Source organism: Hippoglossus hippoglossus, chromosome 11 (assembly GCF_009819705.1).
Source record: "Hippoglossus hippoglossus isolate fHipHip1 chromosome 11, fHipHip1.pri, whole genome shotgun sequence".
NCBI lineage: Eukaryota > Metazoa > Chordata > Actinopteri > Pleuronectiformes > Pleuronectidae > Hippoglossus > Hippoglossus hippoglossus.
In genome coordinates this window covers 11,025,586-11,044,011 of record NC_047161.1, presented here as the reverse complement: position 1 = coordinate 11,044,011, position 18,426 = coordinate 11,025,586, and the positions used below count along the sequence as shown (strand labels likewise).

The 18,426-nt window shown below is 42.4% G+C and overlaps 1 protein-coding gene, 1 long non-coding RNA gene and 1 pseudogene across 2 annotated transcripts in view; 2 read left to right on the top strand and 1 right to left on the bottom strand.

Moving 5' to 3' along the window:
• The first annotated feature begins 1,897 nt into the window (after window positions 1-1,897).
• Window positions 1,898-18,426, top strand: part of LOC117770359 — a 28,083-nt gene continuing 11,554 nt past the window's right edge. Inside the window, exon 1 of the long non-coding RNA XR_004615380.1 lies at window positions 1,898-3,648. This is a non-coding gene — a long non-coding RNA (uncharacterized LOC117770359). The remainder of the gene's footprint in view (window positions 3,649-18,426) is intronic.
• On the bottom strand, window positions 3,251-14,713 carry galnt12 (UDP-N-acetyl-alpha-D-galactosamine:polypeptide N-acetylgalactosaminyltransferase 12). The gene is made up of 10 exons (XM_034599717.1): window positions 13,724-14,713; window positions 11,590-11,759; window positions 10,818-11,007; window positions 10,377-10,562; window positions 10,104-10,221; window positions 9,608-9,784; window positions 7,695-7,826; window positions 7,369-7,479; window positions 5,497-5,652; window positions 3,251-3,792 (listed from the first exon to the last, which is right to left on the bottom strand). The coding sequence occupies exons 1-10, from the start codon at window positions 14,113-14,115 to the stop codon at window positions 3,655-3,657; spliced, it is 1,770 nt and encodes a 589-aa protein (XP_034455608.1). The 5' UTR covers window positions 14,116-14,713; the 3' UTR covers window positions 3,251-3,654.
• LOC117771172 lies at window positions 13,334-13,430 on the top strand (annotated as a pseudogene).

Sequence of the window (18,426 nt, the reverse complement as noted above, 5' to 3'; positions counted from 1 at the left end):
AATATCCATATAACATGTACTAAATTTTCATGGCTTTGATTTAAAGACACAGTCCACACCGTGTATGTCCAATGAAACAAACAGCAGAGCATCATCAGTGAGAGAGTGTTCAGGGCAGAGCGTCAACACCACGGGAAACGGAGCGACTTCACACAGGGAGGACATTTCACTCAGCAGCCGGGAATCAAACCAATCAGATGTGGTCGGAAGATCTCTCTCTTTTTCTTTACATATTTCCCTTCAGGTGTTTTGATTCATGTCTCCATCACAGTTAAATGTGGATGATACCATCTTCATGGAGTCACAGGTGGTGCAGACTGAGATCACAAGAATTTCTAGCAAACTCTGCTGTGTTTCTAACGTTGATGCACATTTTAAAAGAAATAAAACGGAACATTAAAAAACAAAGAACACAATGAGGACACCCAGGTAATACAACATTCAACATTGCTCATGTGTTTACTTTTTTGGACCCACAATTAAAGAAGTACATTGACATCAGATACGGTCCTTTTATTGGATCCAAAAAAATACAAAAATAATGCGAATCAAATCCTTCACTTTCCAAATAACAATATAAGGCCACTGGAGTTATTAACAGCATCGATACACCGGACATGGTGTTGAATTCCAGCATCAGTATTTGTGCATTATTACCACTTACATCATATAAAAACTGTCACCACTGGGGATTTTGAACAGAGGATGTACATGCAGTTGTAAAACAAGCCCTGCTTGGTCCATTCGTGTAGTGTGACAGTACAATCAGCCACTTTACTAGTTCAAGTGCTCCGTCAGATCCCTGGAATATCACCACCCTTTTTACGACTAAGTATTGGTTGACATAAAAATCACAATATGACCTGCCAGAGAGATACGATCTCCGACTGGCAACTACCAATTTTACTGCAGCTGTGTGTACAATATCAAATTAGCATACAATAAAATTGCCCCCCTCCCGTATGTAGGACATGTCTGGAATAACAGATGGCCACGCGGAGCAATAAATAACTCCTTTTTTTAAATAATGGGATGGAATATTTATGCTGCGCTCGCAGGGTAAAGACACAAGCTGAAGAAGATGGAAACGCTGTCACTTCCTAAGTGTTCAATACATAAAGCATGAGCGCTGTATTAAAAGAGCTATTTCACTTGGTCCTGGTGAAACTGATCTCTCCGCATGACATTGACTGAAGCAGCTTTCCTCACGTCTTAAAACAAGGAAAGCTAAGCCACAGCCAGAGAGAGAGATAGAGAGCGAGTGTAGGATTGCCAGGGACCATGCACAGCTTGGAAATCGTTTCAAACAACCAGTTATTAAGACTTTCCCCGGGCATATGGTGCTCTCCTATTAAGACCGAGATCAAGCACTGCCACCACGCACAGTCGGGCCCCTTTTAGCCTTACCCGCAGTCCTGGGACAGATGCCTCTTCCCCTCCCTTTGTGGAGCTGACCATAATCTTCCTACTGGTCTTTTGGTCCATTCCATATATTACCAAGCATTGCCTCCAAAATCATAAACCACTTATGATGCCAGCAAAAGCCAGAGCCATGGACCACTTTATCCTCAGGGACTTATTCTCTGCCCTCATCCTACTCAGTGTTTTTACCTCATGATACTGTTTCACACTGCAATAAAAGTCAGAGTGGTAAGTAACGCACATGTTGTACTGTCCCTTTAGACTTGTGAGTGTTGACATGCTCCTGCAACAACTCAGCATACACTTCACAATAATATATGACTCTACATTTATTGTACTTAGCAAAGGGAGGGATTCTGATTCTACTCAACTTCCAGTTGCAGTACTGGGAAAATCATCTTTTCCCCATCTCCCATTTATGTTATTGTGAGCGTGCATTCCAAATCAATAGCAAAAAAATCTATCCGATCATCCCGTAACATCCATTCCTAACAGAGATCCCGTGAGACTGATGAGCCGACATCCTCTGAAGGTTAATGTAAGGAAGAGGTCACAAATTGCTTCATTCAGCCTCCTCCATTATCTGCGTTTGCTGTCAAAAACTGTACACTTGATGACTACCGTTCATAAATCAAACCTCAAGCCTGCGAGTATACAAGTGCTCCCTCTCTCTCTCTCTCTCTCTCTCTCTCTCCCCGAGGAGGAGGAGGAGGAGGATTCGGCTGGCAGGAGTCCAAAAGATAAGTCCTGCGCCGCACACCTCCGACAGGGAGAGGGAGAGGTGGTGATAAAGAATTGGGAGAGGACCAGAAAATCAATCAGAAAAGCCATCTGCCATCCCAGCACTCTGGAGACGCCGCCGACAACCGTGTACTCCTCGGCTGCGTTTCCCTTATTCCCTCTGCACGGCCTGTGGGACAGTCGCAGGAGTGACCGCAGCTCCGAACCGGGGGATCTATAGTTGTCTAATTCTGATGAATGGAAACACAGTCTGCGAGCACGAATCAGCACCAGAGTAATATGCATTTGCTCAAGGGAACGCCTTGAAAGTCACAACTCTAACTATTGCGCTTTGTCTCATCGTGTGACAAAATAATACATTCAGCTCAAGAGCTATTCAACTAGAGGGATGTCTTAAAATCAAATTATAAGCTTTTAACGTCAGGCACTTTCAATGGGTTCCAAGTGGACAAGAAGGATGAGGATGAACAGCATCTGCACTCAGCAGCATTAAATTAAAATCTTCCCACGTATTCATCACTAAAGTCGAGAAATGTCTGCAGCGAAGCTACGGAATAACAAAGTCTCATCTACCAAATACATTATTTAAAACATAGTTGACACCACATGAATTAAATCCCTAAAATATGGCTATGAATTCTGAAGCTGCAGAAGCAAGTACCCTGTCTTTAAAACGAATGACTACAAAGGTCTGACCGACGACCCATGTCCCTTTCCCCTCGGTAAAAATTTGCATTTCAAGAATACCTCAGCAGAAGCAGAAAAAGAGGAAGAATTGAGTTTCTCCTGTTATCAGTAGTTTGGTGTTAAGTGTAAGAGTTTAAGCACTTGCATAATGCTTCTACGCCACCTGTATGGAAGAGTAGCAAGCACTCAAAATGTCCTGAAAAGGTTCCTAAAATACCTGAAGATTTGTCCCACTTTTCTCTTGACAAATAGAAAGGACAGCAGGGAGAGAGGAAAGTGCAGCAAAGTGCATTGGCCCCCTCTACAGGAGAAGATGCCTCAGGATGCGAACTCTGAAAATCCCTGTAATGCCAGCCACTAACTCATGGGTGTGAGGACAGAGGTATTAAGCAGGTTTTCTTTTTCCTTTCTGATGGAAGCACAGTGTTTGTCCATGTCTGCTAAATTAATGTCATTCTGTGGTGTCATTGTGTTGCACAGCTTATCACCGATTCTCAAACATCCCATTGACACAAAAAAAAACCTCATATTCCAGTAGACTCCTGTCTCCCAGCAACAGCATCCAAGAAAACAAATATTCCCATATATATATTTACAAAAGTGCTTCAGAAGGAAAGTACTTATCAAAATAATTTCCCAAGGACCAATTCAATCCAGCCGGCAGAAAAATATGCATAGGTTGATGTTTGAAGGAAGCTCCGATGCTTCCTCCTTTGGGCTCCTTTCAGGGCAAGGCACACATATGAGGAAAACATTCAGTAATTCACTCCACTGATATCCCTCCTCAGGATATTGGCCGTTACATTAAACTCTCTCCTGAAAGAACCACTGCTGGTGGGGGCTGCCCGAGCAGGGCTGCAGCGAGGGGGCCGGTTTCCCGTTGTCCGTCTTGTCTACCGCCTGCACGCACTTCTGGCTCTCCTCGTGGTACAGACTCCCGTCCTGAAGACAGCAAACAGCCAGAGTATGAATAAAGAAGTGTATGATTATAGCACTAAAAACAAAATAGTTACTTTCTGTTTGATCACTCAAATGGTAAAGTAGATAAGAAATATTATAACTAACTACAATAACGAATGCTACTATAAATACATAGAGAACACATATAGCTGCTGCTCGGTTATGTGTGTCACCTCTTCCAAGGAGGTAATGTTTTCGTCTTGTTTGTCGGTCTGTTAGTTAGCGGGATTACGAAAAGACTACTTGACGGATTACCATGAAACTGGGTACAACGATGTAATGGGTCGGGGAAGAGCCCGTTACAAAAAATGAGCGGATCCGCGCATGTGGAAAATAGCACTGCACAGTTATGAACTACGTATGATGTCTGTAGAATTCGATCTGGATTTTCACTTTCACACATGAACAACGCAGCCGGAGATTCTCCGCTCAGACGCTTTCACAGCAACACAGAAATCCCCGGAGCGTTCCGGCAGGATGTAATGTATCAATTCCGCTGCGGAGATCACGTGTTTTTTGTTTACACCCGATCAACACCGGTGTCGGCCCTTATCACCAAAATCTCTCGTGAAATCTTCAGTGTCTTCTCAATGTGTGGCTGTGCTTTTTCCATCCTGACATATTTGTTTGCTTTTGTTTTGTTTTTGCCCCGATCGATCTTCCCATGTATTCATCCGCTTTTTCCGTTTGTTTGCTTAACCCTCTCTCCTCCCTCCCTTTATTGTTCCCTTCTCTCCTCACTCTTCTGCCTCACTGTTACATCCATTCAGTCTTTCCTGACTCCATTTACATTTAGATAGTGTTTTAGCTACTGACGATGGTTTCGAATACATGCTAAACAACGTCCCCCGCGCTGTGTGGACGCCCAGCTTGGCTTTGCTCTGTGATTTACAGTTTAGTATCGCCCAGGCTGACACGCAACATCTGTGGAGCCGTGCAGGGATGTCCCTGACGTGACTAAGGAATGAATTTGATTTTGGGCCTTTCAGGGGCCTCATGAGTCAATTCTCTCAGTTTAAACACTGGAATAAAGCACAAAATATTTCTATTATTAAAGGATAAATTGTACATGAAATAAATCCGCTGATTGTACAGTGTTTTCTCATCAATTATACATACAGTGTATAATATATGTTGCCAAAAAATCTATTCAACTGTGAGATTCCCGAAATTATTTATGAACTAAACAAAATTTTCAAGAGCAAGAGAAATCAGGACGAGGACGGGTTTGGAATGATGGGATGGTGTGGATTCGGAGAACGAGGGAGTCAGTGTTTGTGAGTTTTAATTCTCTCTGGAAGTTGAAATTCATGTAGGAAAATAGTAAAATAACGTGGGACGATTAACAAAAAGTTAGAAAACTCAAAACAAAACCAAAAAGCACCTTATTTCCACACAGTTTGGTTTCGGGTCCATAATTCTGTTTCATGTACAGATTTTGCCCCTAGTGTTCAACACACAGTACTGCATTTCTTTTCTCACGGATGGATCGAGACGCCAGCCATGGGAGACGTTGTTTGTTGAGAGACATTAAACGCAGATCACCACGGAAACATCTCTTCCGCTGACAGAAAGTGTCTCAAAACCTCATCCCATCCTCCACCGTCCTACGTCCTCTCTCACCACTCTGTGCTTAAATGTGGATTTCTAAACACAGACATAATGAACAGATAATACACTCATTACCTCTCGGAGGACGAATTTCTGATCTACAGGAAGCGGTTGGCCTCGTTTTCTGCACGGCTGGAGAGTCAGGTAGGTGCTGATGTTGTCACCTTGGACGCATCCAACAGGCTCCCTTGTGTTGTAGCGGATCTCGCCAGCTTCGGACATTTCAAAGAACTGCGGGAAGAGATGAGACAGCCGGGTTTCAGTCTAAAAATCAAATGGTGTAATGTCGAATAAAAGATAAATGGAAACATTTCATTTGTTTTAAATCTCACTTGAAATTAAAGAAATCTAAGTCGGAGCATGCTCTTCCCTCCTCACAGGAAAGTTGGTTCAAGGAGGAGGTAAAGATTAGATTTGCACTCCAAGCCCTTTCTTGAGTATCTGAATATAATACCAACTTGACAATGACCCCCCACCTCCCTCTCTTCCTTTGTCAAGTAATATCCTCCACCTCCCAGAGCCAGTGGGAGGTGGAGGTTGGTTCAGAGTGGAGGGAAGTGAGGGTTGGCTCATGTTGTTCTTATCGTTAATACGTCTTATCTGTCAAATTAGAAACTCCGTATAATCCTGACATCTTACAGGAATCATTGTTTATCATCTATGATACTTAATCAATAAAAAGGTCTAAAAGTTTTTTTCTTCACCCCAGCTGATGAAAACAAGCTGCATTATGTTTTTGCAATAAGTCAGTTATAAGAGAATCTGTACATACATACATATGCATGTGCTGTATATATGTGGCTCATGGGGAGACTATATATAAATATAAATATATATATATACACACAGCAAGAAAAAACATTTACTTATGTGAATGTTTCTTTTTAAAACACACATACTGTATATATATATATATATATATATATATATATATATATACATACACACACATATAGCCACACAGACTCTGAAGGAAAGTGTGGACTAAGTGTGATTCCAACATGCAGAGCTCGCCCTCACGAGGCAGACAGCACCAGCCCTGCAGAGCCTGCTTGCTACAGACAACATCGGTGTGTGTCCACAGAGGGCTGCTGGCATAACAATGGGAAATTCCACAGTGTTTCCTACACTACTGACAACCACAGAGGATAAAGGTGTTGGGAGCTACATTTTTCTTTGTATCAACAAGGCCAACACATCATTTTTCAGCTTGGGACAGGAGGAGCTACTCCACTATTCCCACATTTGTAAGAAAACACAGCTACAAACCCTTGATGTGCTGTGAAAAAAAGAGGGTTGTATCTCTGCTTTGAGGGAGACTGAGCAGACATTTAAGACCGTGATGACTGCTTTGTTGGGCAGATAGAAAATAGGGAGGAAGAGAATGACAAATTAAATTACAAGAGAGCAGAAATTAAAGAGTGCAAGTTTAGAAGGGAGCTAAGGAGAAGGAAGTGGAAGGGATGAATCGGAATGAGGCTCACAACTGGGCCCGGTGACTCTTGAAGATCAATATCTTTCTTGTGAAGATCCATATCTTTCTAATGAATCAACTGCAAATCATTGAAGGTAGTAATACAGGAAAGATTTTAGTTGAATTAAAATCAAACTGAATTAAAATCTATATAAATCTAAACCTAAAAACTATAGAAAATGTTGTTTTGATAAATGATCCATATCAGTGACATTAAACAAAACTTGAATGGCACTCTTAAACCATTGAAAGTCTTGGCGTTCATCACATTGGGTGTTTAGCCATATATATGCATTGTTTTCTAGGTCACATAAAAACACCAGCCACCAAATATAAAAGACTGTAGTTCTCAAGCACAGTTGAGATAAAGAGGATCAACATTTCAAAAGTTAATATGAAAACATTTCATGCTGATTACACTAGACTGAAGTGACATGGTGTGGTCTGCAGCCTGAAAGACTAACACACAGTACCTGGTTCTGACCCATGCCGTGACACTCGTACATGATGACTCTCTGGCCCACCACGACGTTTTCATCTAGAGGATTGTAGTCAAAGCAGTTGGATTTGCCTCGGTTTTTAAGCTGCAATAATCAAAAGCAGATATATCGTTATGTATTTCTGGTATACAGCTTACAACGGCTCGTACAGGGCTGAGGTGGAGAGGAAATATCACATTTTCAATGCATTTGTTGTACATCTCTGGTCCCGACCGCTCAGCTGGATTGAAGGCAATCGAAGAGGTGATAATTGGTAAATTCATTCTTTACTTTCAGCCTGGCGACCGCTGTGTTCTCACCATTCCAAACATGCCTGGTCGATCCTCTGGGATGTGAAGATCGGGGTAAATGTTATCCAGATACCACCTGAAGTTCTTACAGCCAAGCCTCTCTCTGAGCATCCGCCGCTCGGTCACGTCACCATAGGCCTCCTGGAGACAAAGAACACAAACGATAGTTCTGCATCATTATTGTCATTCAACCTTTATGCCTTAACACGCTGAGACTCAAAACAATATCAAGAAGAGCTGTAATGAGGATATTACATCATGTTATGTATCAGTCAGTATTTTTTTAAAAAGACCTGATGTGTGCACGCTCAGACAGCCGCATTGTCATCGGATGTGTTCACAGCATCTCTGTAGCACAATAGCACCACCTATAGCTGTTCCATAACTCTGCATGTTTGCAATACATCACAAATAACACACCCTCTAACAGAGCTCCTAACAGCAAACCTCTCCTACATTCTAGTCAAACAAGTGCAGGTGGATGAACCTGTAGATATAATGAAAACAAAGACCTTCATGCATACAGTACACATTAAGGACACACAGTGATCAACATGCTCATTAACCGGTGAGCATGTGCTCGCCGAAAAACCTCTCCTGCTGGGAGGCGGCGCCGCAGGACGAGGCTGGATGACGGTGGTTTGCCTCAGCGCGGCTCTAATTGGCCTTTCATCAATGTGTTTGGTCAAGAGAGTTTCCCGAAGGAGAAAGTCTCTCGTCAATGCGAAGAAGAACTTTGGATCATAAGAGGACAATGAGGACCTGGGGGGGGGGCACTACAGTGTATCAGGCCAGTGAGGGGAAAATGAAGGACCAATACAGAAACTATTTAAACGCTGTGATGTGAGGGTGACTTACTGACCAATATACTGGATTGTCATTTGACTATCCAGTATATTGGTCAGCAAGAGGTCACTGAAAAACTAAACTAGGCACTAGGGGCTAAACTGATGTACACGAGGGGCAGAGGAGGAGTCAGTGGGAAAACCACAGAGACACGTTTATAGATATTTCAGGATCCACTCTTCTGCCTGAATCATCCCTGAAAATGACACTGCTGCATTTTCAATTTAGTTTATTTGTCCTCATTACTTATTGACCAAGAGTTATTAAGCTCACTTGTCAACATTCATCAAACTCCAACACACTGTTTTTGTTTAGTTTGTTAAGCCCTGGGGAGGGATGAAACAGGAATTACCTGTATCAGACTGCAAGGACATATTACCATTAAACTGACTCAGTTATCTACACTGCAGGTTGGGAATGAATTCAGGACGAATGGTGATTATTTATCTCTGAATACGCTTCAACAGAAATAGAAGAAAATGAAAACTGTTAAAACATCACAGTGTTTATGTGCACATGCGTATGCTGTTGTAGTCAAGCAGTGGGTTTTATCACGCCAAAGGTTTGGAGAGGCTGCCTCCTCTCAGAGAGATGAGCGCCACCTGATCTGTGTTTAACTGCACTGTCACACACGCACACATGCGAAGGCAGGGCACCCCGCGGGTTAGCACCGCTGTCGCCCCTTATCAAGGACAGGTGGGTGACACCCGCTGGCACTGAGTGACATGGAAAGGTGGTAATCACACACCGGAACGCCCTGCCACCCCTGTCACCTTGGGTGTCAGCTGCTCATGTATCCCAAGTGTCACTTAATCAGGGGAGCTTTTACGCCACAGCTGTAGTGCAGTGTGTTTGTATTTGTGTGTGTGCAGTCTGAGAGAGAAAGGAGTTCATGTAATTCCATACATGTGTGTGGAGGACTGAGAATGTGTCACTTGTGAAATCGAGTCATTAATCAAACAGATGGATGCAGCTACAAAAAAAAATACACAAAGCTTTCACAAAGAAAACACATCACTATCTATTAGAAATGCCAGAATGGTTGTTTTTGACATCAATGGCACCATCTGACTCACCAGTCGTGCGTGGGGACTTCGATGGTAGTAGACTTCTTTGAAATTGTCCAGCCAGACCTCGGCAGCTCTCACACTGTTTGCCAGAGCTTTGCTCCGTGAGTACGGGGCCTTTTTAGGGAACACGTGGCCCACGTGGGAGCATGGGTGGACCTCCAGGGTTCCCCCACACTGCCAAATCTAAAAGACATCAACAACAACGCCCTGAGGATTGAGTGAGCGTCACAGCCATGAATCAGTCATTTCAAACAGGCAACACAAAGCACGCCCTTGTTAAATGAGTTGGAAACATATTAAACTGTTGGGACATTTTTGCACCGACCCAACCCAACCACAAACGGGTTTGTGATTAAGCCAAACACTAGACCAGACCAATGTAAGGAATTCTACCACTAGGTGTCGCATTTGATCCAAAGGACACTCCAGACAATGAAGGAAAACTGATTTAGTGTTTTTATTAGATCCTATGTGTGTGGATATATAGAAAATGATTTCTTACCCTGAAGGAAAACTCCAGGTTCTCTCCTCCCCACACCTCCATCCCTGTGTCATACGTTCCCAGGTATTGGAAGTACTTCTTGCTCACAGCAAACAGACCGCCTGCCATTGTTGGAGACCTGAGGAGAAAAGAAAACATTCTGACAATAGCTCTCCTTCTGTATATAAATAATAACTAATCTGATGATCTCAGTGTGAGGTGTAGCACCAGCTGGCAGTCGTGCTAGAAGCCTAACCCTGTGCAAAGTTATGCATTATAATACATGTGCCGCACCTGATGACATCAGTGGGTGAGCTACGGCGTTTCTGCTCAGACTCTGGGACAGTGTGCCAGGTGAAGACCAACCGCCAATCAAACCCACCAATCTGAGGTTCGCCAGGGTTGCCAAGATACTGGAAGTTGTTCCAGTCGATCACGTCAATGACAGGACACACCACAGCCGACGGCTCCTCTTTGATCCTTGTGGAGAAAGGAGAGAAAAGCTGTTGACAGTGGGAGAAGTCGTCCTCTCAAATGTCCGAGGGGCGACTGATCATGCTGAGTCTTAAGTCAGCTACAGCTCTCCTGTAGTTGGCTGGTAGAGATTTAGTGTTTCACTCGTGACACACTCCAGCTGGGCAAGAACCACAGTCAGTCGAACCACAAGGTGACAATTTCCTGATATGTGAGAAACAAGAGTCATTGCTTTTCTTCTCCGCTGAGGGTTCTCCTCACCTTTGGAGCAGGGGCTCTAACCAGCCCACGTGACACTCGCAGTGGCAGTCCAGGTAGGTCAGCACATCACCCGTGGTAATGGATGCCCCTAGCAACCGGGCCCGCACCAACCCCTCCCTCTTGGTGGCGCGGATCAGACGCACCTTCCTCAAACCTGAGATGTACTTTTCCAACGGCTCCTTCAGGTGAGCTTCAGGGAAATAGAAACAAAGAAACAAAAAAACCTCAAATAAGACATCTGAAACATGTGCTGTTTTCTATATGTGTGTGTTTGTACTGAGAGCAATGGTTTCTCAAAATCTCTTATCACGTTAAATGAATGAGACAAACAAAGACAGCAAACACACCCTGCATATGTGGGCAGTGTTCGATCATTGGGAGGGGCAGGCATTGTTTCATATATAAATTCCATGAGCTACTCCTTAATCTGTTGACTGAGTACAAATTTAAATACACTGATGTCAACATACTTCTGTTTGTATAGATGATAAAAAAGGGCCCTGATATGTGACACTGACGTCTGTGAGACTATCTCAGTGTGCACAGTATTAGATTACCCTTTATCCACATCTTAGTTTCACTACCTGTCACTTCTTTCCTATGTCCCATTTTGGATTGCCTAATTTCCTACATGTCTGACGGACAAGTCAGGCCGTCTCCTGTCTGTGCGCCTCCGTGTGTGTCTCTCCCCCCCCCCCGACATCTGCTCCGTCAGCCTCCCTGCCTGTCTGCCTTGTCAGTCGGTCTGTCACAGTCTATCCCGCGCACGTACCTTTTTCGCTGTAGTCGTCCACCAGCACCAACTCTTTCAGCAGGATGTCGGGGGACGTCTCCAGCACGCTGTGGACTGTCCTCAGCAGGGTGGACCAGGCCTCGTTGTAGAAGGCGATCACCACCGAGGTCGTTGGCAGGGTGCGGTAATCATACTTCAGGTCCCTGCACCTGAAAAGGGAGAACTCGGGTGTTAGGAGAAGGAGGTTATAGTTTCACCACTGTATGTTTCTTTGTTTGTTACTTAGCAAGATTACGTAAGTTCACACTTTCACGAACATTGCGAGACAGGAAGTTTGTCAACATTTCATCCTTTGCCCAGAGAATAATTTATGTATCTAGTAAATATCAAATCTGGCATTTTTAGGGAAATGATATCTATGAGTGTAAGGAAATTGGTGAAGCTTGATTGAATTTAAGGAGACTGTTGGAACTCGGCAGAAGTATGCGCTCTACTAGTCTGACAGAAGAGAGGAGGGTTACATATGACAGTTACAAAACTGTCCCTGGACCCCCCCCCCCCATCCACCCACCTCTCTTCTCTCCCCCTATTTTTCTCCTCTCACCCCTACCGGTCTAGGCAGATGACTGCCTACACAAATAAAACTGAATTGAATTGAAGGAGTATGACAGTGGAGGTAACTGGGTAACAGGGTTAAGACTGCATACTGACATAATGCCAAGAGCTGGGAGCTTAAGATTGAGTGCTGATTAAAAATACTCCTGGATGACCTAGAAGAAGGAAGCACAACAGAGAGACTTTCAAGTTTGGAAACGTCAGTTACCAGGGCTGGGCGATAAGAACAAAAATGTGATCAATGTACAAATGTTGGCATCAGTCCATATCGATGACTGTCAGAATAAATGTCACATTAATGTTTCTTTTAACTGAAGGTTGTGGTTTTGAACTCTTCCTCATGGACAGAGAATGACAAACACTCGATAAACAGAACATCTTTTTACAAATCTGAGGTGGATCAGTTATGCGCTACACAATGCACAAGTATTACATCGACATATATTGAATTTTTGTCATTATTGCTAGCAGGGGCACGGCCAAGGGTGTGGCTGGGTGGCACTGGCCCCACCTGAAACCTGATTGGCCCTGGAAATATCCCTGTCCTGTCAGTAGTCACTAACAGTAGAGAATTTGTTAAGAAGTTTTATTTTCCAAGCTTTTCCGAAGAACGCAATGTGCTTGAACACGGAACAAATGTCTAAATATATTCGATGATATGTTTCTTTGCTCAAAGTCCTAAAGCTGACAGTAAATCTCCCGTCCCCAACAGTAAATGACTTGCACTCGTTCAGCAGCTACAGCGTCTCTGGGGCAGTTAATATCGTTGAGTTTGAACTTTCCTCTCAACACCATTTCACGGTGATGACAGTTTGTGTTGGTACAGCTCCATCTTTAATGACACTGTGTTCCACCTGGTATTTGCATTATGAAAGGGGAAGGAGAGGTAATTGCCTATGTCCAGTAATAGAACTGCTGTTACAACATTCGAACTTTGCACCAAGTTAATATTAATATAATTTAATGTGAGACTTTGTTTATGACCCCTGGCCTTGTATATCTGCTTATTTCAGTTGGTTGTATTAGTTTGTGTGTGCTGTATGTTATTTTAATGATTTGTTCACAAATAAAGTTTATTTAAAAAAGAAAAACTTACAGTGGGTTCCACTTTCTTTTTGTGTTTTTGAAAGGAAAGCAGTGCTCTATATCAATTCATTGTCCACTATGTTTTGCTTCTCTGCCTTTTGGCAAAGATCAATTGTAGTATGTGTTCTTATCAGTTTAATATCTGATATGTCAATAAATTTGCTATCTATCTATCTATCTATCTATCTAATTTGTTTACGACCCCTTGCTTTGTTTATCTGTTTATTTCTGTTTGTTTATTATGTTAGTTTTTGCTGTTTTGCTCATTTATTGAGGAATAAAGTCTATTTAAAATAGAACAGTAATAGAAAACCTGTTAACACATTGAATGTTTGCACCGAATTCAATATGCTGGTGTGATTTGAATGTACATATTATGTTAACTGTCGTTTTGTGTTGCATCTCCTGGTGTCATACGTCTGTTTGTATCGCGTGTCTGGTGAATAAAGGGTGTTGAAACAAGAGGGCTTACAGTGGGTTCCATATCTCCGGCAGCCGGCGGTGCAGTGACACTTTATCACTGATGTAAATGTTGATCTGGTGATTTTTCAGACTCTCCTCCTCTTTTCTCTTCTCCTCTCCGTCCAGGTTCAGTTTGACAGCTCTGCCCATCTCACCCGGGCCGTCCATGTCCAGCGGAGGCTTCTCGTACACGGGCTTCTTCAGCTCCTCATCCCCCAGCCGCTCCCCCACCACCACCACCACCTTCTTCTCCTTCCCCTCCACCACGGGGGCCCCTCGCCGGATGGTGTCGCCCACCTCCCCGGAGTCCGGTCTGGATAATATGAGGTAGCCCACTACAGTCGCACCGAGGAGGAGGAGGACGAGGAGCTTGGGTCGGGTCCTTCTTCCGCAGGGTGCCATCGTGTCGGTCGCTTCCTCGGGGTAGAGCCGGGTTGAGGTTGCATGCCCCGGGGAGAGAGAGCTGCCGGTGCCCGGTGCTGCTGCTGCGCTGACCCTCTCACGTCCCTGCTCCTTCACCGACTTCTCAAAAGTTTGTTCTGCATAACTTCAGCCTCCATTAACGATGTGTTCGCGTTCCGTAGGAGAAGTGAGCACCCACAGTCTGTGGAGCGGAAATGTCTTGTTCGTTTCTCTTTTTTTTTTTGTTAACTCGACGAATTTCGGAGCAACACACTCCTCCTCCTCGTCTGCCTCTTCTTCCTCTTTTTCCTCCTCTTCCTCTTCTCCTCCCCTTCTTCACTTCGACACCGCGCTGAAGAGAAGTGTGAACGGATTAACTAACTCGGATTAGTTATCTCCCGGGATTAGCCCGCTACTTTAACCCGCAGGAGACGAAACAAATCCAGGCCAAATCAAAAGCACCGTTCACGTTTAGTTTCCAGCTAAACTAAAACACACGCTCGCGATTAGCTAACGTTGACATTAAGAAGTGACAACCTGTGTGCTGCCATTTCTTTAAAGTACTTAGTGTGACCCACGAACCTATAAATTACCAAAATGCCAAGATAACACAGAATGCAGCTTCATTTCCGGTGCACGGCTCTCAAAAGGTAAACATCTGTATGAACAACACTGAAACTGAAGAAAATGCATTTTATTACTTTTCCTACAGCGACATGTTCAAATTATAAAAATCATATTAAATGAATAACCATAGTATTGGTTGAGAAATGGTTAATTTGGCGTAAATATGGTCTGATATGTGCTCAGTGGCTGAACTTTGCCCCCTGGTTATTATATATGAAAAGATAATATATATATGGCTTTAACCCAAACATATAGTCGACTTTGTTTTATTACATATGTATGTCTTTTTCTTTATACATTTTAATATTGTTTATAGGGACATGAGCCGTAACCATGGACTTTGTTATCCCCAATCTCTGTTGTTTACTAAGACGTTTTATTATAGATCCTATTCCGGCTCTCCTGTTCCTCTGATTTCACTATTTACACATAAGATGTAAAATTCCTGTATGTCTATAATGCTATAAAACCACCTTTTTACAGTCTGGTGTAAAAACTTCACCTCAGCAATTTCAATTTTGCTTTTATTTTGAAGGCCAAATAGCTATACCGGAAGTGTAATGGATTCACTTTCTTGTAAAGGACTTGAAGTTCAACGTCAGAGCAGCAGCAGGTAAATCTTATAATTTATCTGATAGTTTATCAAGAATGAAAATAATGACTTTCAGTGAGATTTTGATTTGTCCTCATACAAAACAAGATCTATTTTTGTGTGTATTAATTGTTAATGTATTTTTACTAATCTGTATGAAGTACATTAAAATATGGGGCTGGGCAAAATGGCCAAAAATGTCACCAAGATAAAAACGTTTCAATCAATCAATATCGATGATTATCACAATAAATGTCTCATTATTATTTCTTTCAAGTTAAAAGGCGTTTCTTGAGTGAGGGTCGTGGTTTTAAACTCTTCTTTATGAGCCGAGAATGACAAAGATTTTAATAACCACAAAACATTTTATAAATCTGAGGTAGAACATTCAAACTAATCATGTATTTTACCTCCTTACCATGCTTGCACAATGCATAAGCAATATATCGATGCAAATTGAAGTTTTTTTCCTGTGATAATTATTGTTTTATCTCCCAGCCCCATTCAAAAGTATTTATTCATATATCTTTGCAGTAAAGTTAATATATTTCTGAAACATAATATAAATGAAGAATCACTCTGAATCACTTTATTTCTGGTAATAAGAGGGACACTTAAAATGACCCAGGACCCAAGTTCAGATCATGCACCTCGGTGGTCTCACTTCATATGAACCCAGGTGTCACTCAGATGAAACCGATATGAAAACTCTCCACACCAAAGATGCAATCTGACACAAAAAGTATGTTTAAGCAAATTAAAATGCTAAATAATTAAGGCGACCGCTTCAAGGCGAGAAGGTAATTTGAGTGGCCCACTGTTTGATGGAGTGCCCATATTGTGAAAACTACAAAGAGACACGGGAAGGCCACAAGTGAGCCGGAGTGTTGTAATATGCCATGGTCCACTGGGCGCGTCGTGTCCGTCACCTTACAATGAGACACGATATTAATGTTGATGCATGAGGGCGTTTTTCATTGAGGAGCGGCTGATGGATGACATTTTCCATGCAACAGATATATGTGGTGCAAATGTATTAAACACAATGCACCTTGGGCTGTTGTTACTGCACAACAGTTTGGCACCAAACAAAAAGAACACATGACTGACATGCTATTTGATTTTTATGTCTTTGGATACTTAAAACAACAGCCAACAATGGAAACAGGTTTATCAAGAAAGTCAGGGATCTCTCCCATGTGATGAGGACGATTGTTAAACTTCTCTGACGGAGTGGAAGTGGTGGACCCAGTCTGGCCCGTTTCATGTTCTATCACTTCTAGCTTTGGTCTATGACTCCGCTTGATTGTGTGTTTCCTTCAAAACAAGTCAAACTCAGTGAGATTCCCTTTGGAGGAGTGGAAGGAACAGTGCACATGCAGCCTCTCTGAAAGTGGCCAAAGGTCTAATCTAGTGCGTCTTGAGAGGGCGGGCGAAAGACGCAGACAAGGCCTGTGAACAACAAGTTACACAACAGGATGACACCTGGTACAGTATTCAGTTGTGTAAGAGATGATAATCTATTACAGGCTAAAGAGACATAGGTTTGAAAGCTCTGAAGCAACAAGCATAACATCCACAGATTTCATGTGTGAGAGGGGTTAAATATAATTTGGTGCAGTGGGAGGGAGGATTAAAGTACCAGTGTGTAGGATTTTGTGGTGTCTTGTTGCGTGGTTGCAGATTTAACAGAAAACTCCTCCATTCAACACTCCCCTCCCAAGCAAGTAGGAGAACTTACAATGGCCTTCAGGTTTAGTAGAATGCAAAACGCCATCTAGAGCCGGTGTTTCTTGATTATTCTAGGCTACTGTTGAAACATGGCGGTGAAATATGGTGACTCCGTACAAGAGGGTGCTATGTAGATGCAAATGGCTCATTCTTAGCCTGAGAAAACGCAACAATTTGTAGTTTCAGGTGATTTTACACAAAAGAAAACGTATTGTGAATTTTTTATTTCATTTCTGCCCATAGATTCCCACTAAAATAGATCGACACTGGTCCTTTAAATAAAGGGGGTGGAGAAAATGAAGTTAATTAAGCAAGTCACACAAGGACTAAAGCAAATTAATATTAACTGATACCAGACGTACTTTTTCTTTTGTTTTGAAATGCTCCTCAGAGCGACACTGTATATTCTGACAATACAGGGAAATTCAGGTATTACAGCAGCCCAAGTAAATAATAAATACAGGTTAAAAGAATAGAATGGAAAAAGGATTATAATAAAATAGAACAAGTGAGTCTGACCTGACTGAATAGTTGTTTGATTAGTAGAATTTATTCGATGGATTTCCTTGGATAAACGTTAAATTCCTGTGTGATTTCATGACCTTCCAGTGCAACACCAACACTGGTTCCTGTACTGCTCCACTGCATTTGTCCACAGGCACAAGTCTATTCAAGCAGTTTGTTCAAGTGAACATAGTTTTGTTCCTTATTTCAGCAAAACAGCAGACAGTCCTTCTCCGTCTCCATCATCCCTCCATAGACATCAGATAGTGAGTAGACAACGTTTGTACCTGTCACACCTCCCTGAAAATGATTTATACTGTAATTCAGTCATTTTTTATATAAATTATTATCCCCCAAACTTCTACAAAAAGACTGATACGTGACACATAAACAATTTTCAAAATATAAAGCATTCATTTTAAAATGTCTTAACTTTCTTAGGTTCAGTTGCGTTTTCACTGTGTTCAGCTGTGTTGAGTAAATGTCTCATTTCCACCATGTTAGTGATCTTTCTCAGAACTAAATGTGGACAAAATACAGAAAAACTGGAACATGTCAAATAATCCCAGTCACTCTGACTGGCCATTATCAGTCAGTGTTATCTGCCTTCCTGGCAGTAGATGGCGCCAAATAACTGAATGCTGTAAACCCATGTCTAAATGCAGAAGGGAGAGAGGATCAAAGCTGGAGTAGAAGATGCTGCAGGCCTCAGTAAATGAACACATTTATTGTTAAGTTGACGTGATAAACATAAAAAAACAACAGTTTATGTCTATTTTTGAACGACCTGTTGATTTTGTTCTCCCATTTCTTCCAGAGTAACAATAATATTCCGTGTGCGTGGAGACGACAGTAAA

What these genes read in the sequence shown, in the direction of transcription:
- galnt12 (XM_034599717.1), bottom strand. Translation starts at nt 14,115, where the DNA reads ATGGCACCCTGCGGAAGAAGGACCCGACCCAAGCTCCTCGTCCTCCTC. An exon ending in GGACGACTACAGCGAAAAAG is followed by an intron (nt 11,008 to 11,589) that starts GTACGTGCGCGG and finishes ATTTCCCTGAAG; the next exon opens with CTCACCTGAAGGAGCCGTTG. An exon ending in AGAAATTCGTCCTCCGAGAG is followed by an intron (nt 3,793 to 5,496) that starts GTAATGAGTGTA and finishes TGCTGTCTTCAG; the next exon opens with GACGGGAGTCTGTACCACGA.